General features: G+C 41.9%; 1 protein-coding gene across 1 annotated transcript; it reads left to right on the top strand.

Annotated features, from left to right (window-relative positions):
• Positions 1 to 831: 831 nt before the first annotated feature.
• fundc1 (FUN14 domain containing 1) lies at positions 832 to 8,281 on the top strand. The gene is made up of 5 exons (XM_088605531.1): positions 832 to 992; positions 2,750 to 2,900; positions 4,650 to 4,725; positions 5,432 to 5,560; positions 7,707 to 8,281. The coding sequence occupies exons 1-5, from the start codon at positions 974 to 976 to the stop codon at positions 7,782 to 7,784; spliced, it is 453 nt and encodes a 150-aa protein (XP_088461657.1). The 5' UTR covers positions 832 to 973; the 3' UTR covers positions 7,785 to 8,281.
• Positions 8,282 to 9,112: the final 831 nt, after the last annotated feature.

The following is a 9,112-nucleotide window of genomic DNA, read 5'->3' as shown; positions in this document are numbered from 1 at the left end:
CTCTTTCCTCAAACATGCTGGCATAATGACATCACTATGAGTGGTCTGGTCAATTTTGAGTATATATGTTTTAATAGGGATGACTTAACAATGGAACAGTGACTGTGTTTAGCATAAGTTAATTATTAGGAACACTGCTGTGATATCTGTTAGCCCAGCCAGCTGTGTAAATACACTCATTGTTCCACATCTTCAGAATAAGGTAACATTGCTGGGGACTACAAACGAACAGATAACCAACAACACGTATCTATAGTTTATATGTCTACTACCTGGATGTAACACGCTGCTATTGTATTCGTGTCAGAAGAACGTAAATGACGTAAATGCCATATGACAGATGTGTAGTTTTTTTATTTTCCTTTTCTGCTTTCACGCTGTTTGCTAAACCTCCTGTTTTGGTGTCGTCTTCGAGCTACTCGACTGATTATATGAGAATCTAGATCACTCATATCAATTAGGAAGGTATAATAAAACCGGGAAAGGTAAATGCAGTTGCAGCACAAGGTAAATTTAACCTCTTGAGCTTGGGAGCTACGATAAACCACAAGAGCTGCAAAAGGCACGGTGCAAGATGGCAACGACACAGGACAACTGAGAAACAGTCACGCAAATATCCTGTGGGTAAATCCGCATATTTTGCGTGGAGGTCACAGTTGAAACACGTGACAGGGACCCAGCGCCGGATAGTAATGGATGCAAGTTGAATATTGAGATTGTTACTTAATACTTTTTGCGCGGTTACTTGTTGCAGATTTTATTGTTATATTGTTAAATAAAACAATATTTAGGACACATAAAGCTGGAAGAAAAACAACTTTAAACATTTGTATTCCATCTTGGAACTCACGAAACGCCAGAGCTGCAGAAAAAAAAAGATGTCCTGGCTCTTTAAACAACTTGAACCGAGTTGGAGGAGGCGGAGTACACCGGGTGCTTGGCACTGTCAACATCCTGAGCAGTTGACTGCAAAATGGCGGACTGCAGAGAAGGTTAGTAGTGCATTTGTGTTTTAGTGGCATTTAAACAAAAATGGAGCTTATTAACAACGGTGTCTTTAGGAATGAACAAATACAACCCTGTTCTTGATTTGCTAGTCTGTGCGTCGTCTTTTGAGGAAGTGAAATTGTAGAATTGTAGAATGAAATTGTTATGTTTACATATACATTCGGACTGTTAGCTACACTACCTTCTAAGAACTGTATTTAGATTTTCGCGTTTTACCGCATTACAAAATGTTAATGGCTAAAGTAATAAAGAATTGAACTGTACGGAACGATTATACGGTATACGCAATGTTCTGCTAAATATACAAGATTTTGCTTAACTAGATGTTTCTTCAAATCTGGAAGTGCAAACTTAGACTGTTATATGAGTCATATCAATTAAAAATGTTAAATCCCATTGTTATAAAACGAGCTGTCATGTCAAGGGCAGTTCAAGTGCCATAGATATTGATCCATATGTTCTTCTTATCCATGTAATAGTGTAAATATGCAAACTCATCACCCAATTGTTTGTATATTATGTTGCATTAAAAGCAATCCCATCCAGGTATTAGCCAGGCTCACACCTGCTGTGCTTCAGTGGGTTGGCAGTTGTGCATTCCAGGATGATGTAGCTGCCGACAATCATTTTATCTCAGCAGTCTACATATGCCCTCTTACCTCAGTGGGGAACTTGGAACTGGTGTCTACTTTCGTGTCTGCCATCTTAACGTTTGATATTGTTGAACTGGGGAAAAATAAAGACAATCCAATTCCTATAAGAACAATACAAATATGACTATTAAGTGCCAGTCAAAAAGACAGAATAAAGCGACAATTTTCTTACTTAGCCGAGGCTCCATCATACCGATGGCAGAAAGATATTGTTCTCAACATGAATGGGACGCATTTGTTTTTTTTCTGTGTTTATGGTTTCTTGATTTTCCCTTTTCGTTGACATTCAAATGGTTAAATTACCTCATCACCCATATGTGATCAGCTCTCCCCTTATTGAGCTGCTATAGTGCTGATGCAGCAGTCAAAGTCACTGGAGTGTATAACGGGCAACATGAGCGTTCAATAAATCAAAATGACCCAAAAACAATTACTCAGTCTCCGAAATATGTAGAATTTATTTTTGTGTGTATAAAACAAACCTGCATAAATGATTCATGGTGCTCCATGTTTCTTCCCACAGTTCAAAGACACACTTGTAGGTTTATTGGCTTCTGGGAGAATTGGCCCTGGTGTGAGTGTGTGTTTGTGTCTGTGTGCCCTGCAGTGTACTGGTGTCCATTGCTTGTCAGGATAGACTCTGGCACCCTCGTGACCCTGTACTAGATAAAAAGCTTAGAAGATGGATGGATGACATCTGCATAAATTGAGTGATAAGGTGTCTTCTGCTCAGTATTTTATCTGGCAAAGTAATAAAAAGTAATCTGAGTAATCTGTTAGGGATAGCCTTCTGTCAAAAGGGAGAGCCTTCTGTGAAATTATCAAGAGTTTATCCTTCGTTAGATTGCCTCAGAGAAACAAAAAGAGTTGATTAATACATTTCGGTCTGAGCTGCAGCGAGGAGCTCTTTAGATAGAAGGCATGATTATGTAATTCCTGTTTAAGACAATTTGTGCTCATTGGTATTTTATATGGATAAAACTCAGTGCATTCGTTGGGTGATGCCACTGTCTGGCATGAGTTGTGGTGTGTAAAGATGAACCGAGAGTAGCAAACTGACACGCATGGTTTCGTCTTGAAATGCTAAGACAGTGACGATGACTCGTACGAAGTGGTGGACCTTTCGGATTATGCAAGACGCCATCAGTGGTGGAGTCGCGTCTTTGGCCAGAATTCTGGACCCATTGCCGAGAAATATTCCGTTGCAACACAGATCATGATGGGTGGTGTAACTGGCTGGTAAGTATACAGACTCTTTAATGGTACTTTATGGATTTGTCTTACAGTACATATATATGAGGTTATTTCACTTAAGTAAAGAAATGAGTTCCCATTGGAATGCCTTTATCTGTACATAACTACTTGTATAATAATAAGATCTTGGAACACATCACTTTTTCCGACTGTTTTGAAATTGGTCCAGGTACGTGTCCCACTGTAATGCCAGTCACTGCATCTGGAAAATCCTTGTTGCATTTCTAGAGCCAAGACTTAACAGTGATTTGATAATAATAATAATAATAATAATAATTGCTTACACTTATATAGCGCTTTTCTGGACACTCCACTCAAAGCGCTTTACAGGTAATGGGGACTCCCCTCCACCACCACCAATGTGCAGCATCCACCTGGATGATGCGACGGCAGCCATAGTGCGCCAGAATGCTCATTAGCTATTAGTGGGGAGGAGAACAGAGTGATGAAACCAATTCATAGATGGGGATAATTAAGAGGCCATGATTGGTAAGGGCCAATGGGAAATTTGGCCAGGACGCCGGGGTTACACCCCTACTCTTTTCAAGAAACGCCCTGGGATTTTTAATGACCACAGAGAGTCAGGACCTCGGTTTTATTCTCACCCAAAGGACGGCGCCTGTTTACAGTATAGTGTCCCCGTCACTATACTGGGGCATTAGGACCCACATGGACCGCAGGGTGAGCGCCCCCTGCTGGTCCCACTAACACCTCTTCCAGCAGCAACCTTAGTTTTTCCCAGGAGGTCTCCCATCCAGGTACTGACCAGGCACACACCTGCTGAGCTTCAGTGGGCTGCCAGTTGTGAGTTGCAGGGTGAAATGGCTGCTGGCGTCTGCTGGATATCGTCTGCTGGACAGGAGCTTCTTTAACGCAGCAATAAGATGCAGTGCCAAGTCAGGGCTGAAATGTGAGTTTTCCTGCCCCCCCCCCCTCCCCATAATCAGCACAGGTGTGCAAGGGGGCTCCCAATTTGCTTGTTCAGCTATCAGGCAGCAGCAGCGTTACGGCCTTGTAGCTTGATCTCGTCGGATCGCAGAAGCGGAGCAAGGCTGCACCTGGTCGGTACTGGGATGGGAGATCTCTTAGGAAAAACCAGGTTGCTGCTGTAAGTTTAGCTCATAGACCAGCTGTTCTCTCTGGACAGTTTGGTGACCTGGGCCACTGCTACCATGTAGGAGGTACCATTCCACTAGACTCTTGCAGGTCATGTAATATCTCAATGTCATTGATAATGTGGCTTGGAAGATGGCATTACTTAAGGTGCTTAACAATTAAGGCCTAGAACTGCTGGTCCAGGCATATGTTGTGCAGGATAGCTGGGTATTTTCAGTCATCTTTAATGAGTACAACATAAGTTAACAACAGTTAATCAGACCTGTATCTTTCTGTGCATTCTGGGCCTGTTAGCCAGAGGATTACTCCCTGCGTGGTTCTTGAAAGCAGAGCTGACTCCGGCACCTAAAATCAAGGCTGTTTCAGCAGAGCGTCATTCAAGGGCAGAAAAATGCAGTATTTGTTTAAGTAAGTATTGTAAGTATAATCAAGAAAAAACATTAAAATTGCACTGCCCATACTGTAAAAGGGTGGCTTTGAACAGTAAGGGATAATGTTGTACCACCCTGGACACTCCAGGGCAACAGCAGAAAACCCTGAGGCAGGGGTTGATGCCTTTCTCTTTATCTTAATTTATTCTTTAAAACCCCAGCCCTGACGACTGTTTCCCTTGGGCAGGTGCGCAGGGTACCTGTTCCAGAGGGTTGGGAAGATTGCAGCAACGGCGGTTGGCGGCGGCTTCCTTTTACTACAGGTACAGAACGAATCGTGCTGACATCTGCGACGTCCAGAAACGCAAGCCTGACAAACGGAATGGGGCCACCGGGGCATTGAAGTGTCCGTGCATGCTTGGCACAGCACTGACTTCTCAGGAGATAGGTGTGCTCCCGCCCGGGTTCACTGATTGGCTGGGAGTGTGTCAGTGCTGGCACTCTCTGTGTTTCATGTCGGTTGGCCCATTGCTTCGGCTGTTAAGAGGAATACTAAAAAATAAAGTGCAGAAATATCAGACCCTGGGAGGAGAAGGAGGTACAATGCATGTGTTTAAATGGTGTAATCACAGGTTGGTTAAATGTAATTATACCACATCCAAATGGCTTTCAGATATCAATGTAATAGATCAGCATCTGGTTGTGTAAAAGATTCTTGCTAAAAAAGTTTGATCTGGGAGCCAAAAAAAGAGGTGATGCTTCAGTTCACTCTGTCAAGTTCTAAATGTGCAATGGCTCTGGTTTCTCATGAATGCTTGTAGCATTGTCTAAAACGGGAAACTAAGGGGTTGGCTTTTTTCTTCCGTATTTGAAGATGCCTGAACTGATTTGTAATCAATATACTGATGATGATATTGCCAAAATCAAACATTATGGGTTTTTTTACATTTAAATCGCTGTCAGATTGCTGCTCCTCGCAAACTTTTTCTCCTGAAATGTGGGAGCGATGATTTTGTTGCTCCTTTCCAGATTGCAAATCACAGCGGATACGTGCAGGTCGACTGGAAGAAGGTAGAAAAAGACGTCAACAAAGCCAAAAAGCATCTTAAAAAGAAGGCGAACAAAGCCGCCCCTGAAATCAACAGCTTCATTGAAGAGGTGAGACTTCCAACCCATAACTTCCAACCCATGTTGCTGTCAGAGGGTGCTGCTATATTTAAATACCCTCCTCCCCCTTAGCACGGTGGTGTTATCCTGTTTTCCCATGGTGCTTCCAAACCCAGTGCTGTAAGAAATATCACACTTCCGCAGGGCCATCTGCCTCAGACCTTGCATGGCGCTGAAGGTGCTACCATATATGGAGTGTGTTCGTATTCTCTCCAGTTCAAGCTCAGTCCTGTCTTGCAGTTTCATCATCTCCGCGTGAAGGCTTCTCACTTGAACACAGCTCTGTGCACTTGACTGCAGGATCATTCGGGTTCAGGATCACTGGTGGAAATCCACAGTGCTACCTTTGAAATTGTTGTATTTCTTTTGTAGTAACACTGGCTTTAAGAATGAATTAAATGCAATTGTTAGATCATATATTCTTTTGTAATGTAATGTTAAGCAACAGCTTTTGATCGGGTGTGCTGAGCTTCTGAAAGTGGAAGTGCTCTGAAGTTAAATGTGATCCAACATCCAGTGGAAGCCACGAACTGAAGGTGGAATAGATAAGAATTGCTATAATCCATATCAAAGAGTCAATGATGAGGAACTTTGGTTTCAATTCAATAAAATTAAAAATACCTGTTTTCTTGTGCAAATCAAGAGGCATTACTTGTACATTAATTAATTGTTTTTCTGTGAAACTGTGACGCCTGCCTGGTAAATCCTGTTCTGAAGATGGATTGCTGTACATTTCAAGCTAGGACATGGTTAATTTGCACAAAAAAAAGTTTAAGGAATAAGAAGAAATACATTGTATTTGTTAAATTCAGAATTGTGATTTTTATTTGGTGAATGCCTTCCAAATTTAAATTTGAAATTTTCCCCGAGTAGTTATCAGCTCAGCTCATATCGTGGCGGGGCGGCGCGGTGGCTCTGTGGCTAAGGATCTACGCCTGCGCTGGCCGCAGGTTCGTATCCAGAGGAATCCTACTCCGTCGGGCCCCCGAGCAAGGCCCTTAACCCCAACTGCTCCAGGGCCGCCGTATAAATGGCTGACCCTGTGCTCTGACCCCAAGGTTCTCTCCCCGTCTGTGTGTCTCATGTAGAGCAAGTTGGGATATGAGAAATGACAAACTCCTAATACAAAAAATTGTATATGGCCAATAAAGTGATCTTATATCATCACCCCTTGTTCCATGCTGGGAGAGAGGAGATCAATGCATGTACTCCTCAGCCCTGCCCACCTGTCAGAGCCACACCTGCAGTTTTGCTCCTCAGCCCCGCCCACCTGTCAGCATCTCCCATACTGTGTGCCCCATAGGTCACTGGCAGGTCTTGTGGAGGAAATGCTGGACACACAGTCCTGGTGTGGTTCAAGGAGCCACCACCTGGGGGAATGTAGGCACTGCTGGCCAATAACATGGCTCAGTTTCAGCCACCCAAGACCCAACGGATATCATCTCCTGATAGTGCTTTTGTTAATGCAGTAGTGTTTTAAGGCTAATGCTTATTAATCTATTTGGAGAATCATTTTGTGATACAATCGAAGAGTTGTATCCTATCCAGGGTGTGCCCTGCCTTGCGCCTGTCAATCTCTGGGATAGGCAATCGGTGGTTAAAAAAAGGATGGATGAATACAATTGAACAAATGCAAATTAAATGATTTTGAGCCTGTAATAATGGAGGGAGGCACTTGCAACTGATCGAAACTTTATTTTTTTTAAGAAGTCATTTTGTAGATCCTTAGAAAAATTGTGAAAGCACAGCTGGAATAGCTAGACACTGGGTATTAAAGGTGATAATATTTCAGGCATTAGCGCCCCCTATTGGAAGAAGTGACCTTCCTTTGGTTATTCCATTAGGAATAGTTTCTTAGACACCTGTGACGTAATTATCACAAAGCACTGTTGCGGTTTTGTCTGATTGAATGTGCAGTGTGTGCATGCTCTGATGCTCATATTTTTCCTTTTGTTCTAATACATTGGTGTACAAAGACGTTCATCTGTCACATTCAAGACCTCAGTGGCCCTAACCCAGACACTGGAGTCTCGGGTCCTCTCCCTTCTTATTGTGACCAAGAATAGTAAAATATAAGTTACAATTATAAAAAAAGATGATAAAATATAATCTTTGCTCTTCATCTTCTGTTTTGCAGTCTACGGAGTTTGTTAAGAAAAACATAGTGCTTTCCAGTGGATTTGTGGGCGGGTTCCTGCTGGGACTGGCATCTTAAAGCCAGTTTGGAGAGATGACCTGAGATCCAGAATAATAATAACTGTGAAGTATTTCCTCTGACTGGGCTGGTATAAGAGAAGGCGCACAAGCAGAGCAAAGCCATGGCATGCTGCAGTTCTCTCCTTCCCTTTACTGAGTCTCTAGAGCCATTCGAAGCTGGGCTTCTTAAACACAATACTATTAAGACTGTACTGGATATAGGCTTTGCTTTACGTGTTTCATTGCATTCTGAACTGTTTTGCCTTGCCATTGATGAGTAATCTGTTTTGTTAAAGGATTATTTTAATTTTATTGGACAAGAAACATGACTACACAAGGTATATGACCAAGTGCTGAATATATTCCTTAATATTAAGGGTCACGTTGAGTTACAATTGAATTATTTTGCCTCTGTTTAACAATGAATGTTACAATGTGTATTAGAAGGAGTGGGATAATATATTTATTGCTGTACTGCCATAACATATAAATGAGAAAATAAACTTTTTTTTTTGGTTTGGTGTCTTTTTTTACTTTTTACTTAAAGATGAACGGATTGACAAATACTGCTTTCATCTTTCATTTTTCAATTACATTATGTGGTTTTATAATTGTGTCTTTTTTAGTTCAGCCTTAACTGCAAATGTACAGCAGCTACCTCCAGAGAGTTGAAAGGTCACCTGTACTCACCTCACCTTTGTGGTGCAAGTTGGAAATGAGCAAGAGGTTTCACTGCAGGGTGTAAGTGTGCCATACAGCACCAGGCACAAAAGAAAATGAATGTATTCTGTAGTTATAGCCTTGTACGATCATGCAGGACCTGAGGAATAAGCAGCAGGCTGATATTCTCCTCTTGTTGGTTTTAGAGAGGCAAGATGCTGCAGATTTTTAAAATCAAATTAGGCTGGCCTTGCTCATTAATTACATTTTCATTAGGCCGGATGGAATTTAGATCCCGAATTAGAAGTGATACAATGGAGAGTGTTAGCAGGAGTGATCGAGAGATTCTCCAACCTTTAAAATGAAGGCAACGTGGCGATCTGGAAGATTATTGTGGAATCGGTTTGTCGTTTGCGCAGTGTTGAATACTAATATATCTTGGATGCAGCATATGCCTCCCAACCTATAGCTGGCGAAAGGTATAGAATAATTTGACTTCCGGAGCAAAATCAAACGTGGAACGCTATTTTTTATAAGACTAAGTTATCACAGTGGATATACTTCTTTTTGATATTTTGTATTTTCTCTGAATAAAGACGTTTCCACGGTCTTGGAGATAAACGTAAACGTGGTGTACATCATTAATATCGTTATTATGATTATGACTTTGATTTTCCTTTCCCGACA

The sequence above is a fragment of the Lepisosteus platostomus genome, chromosome 2 (assembly GCF_059453375.1).
Source record: "Lepisosteus platostomus isolate fLepPlt1 chromosome 2, fLepPlt1.hap1, whole genome shotgun sequence".
NCBI lineage: Eukaryota > Metazoa > Chordata > Actinopteri > Semionotiformes > Lepisosteidae > Lepisosteus > Lepisosteus platostomus.
Note: the sequence above shows the minus strand (reverse complement) of the source record. Positions and strands in the feature narration are given on the sequence as shown.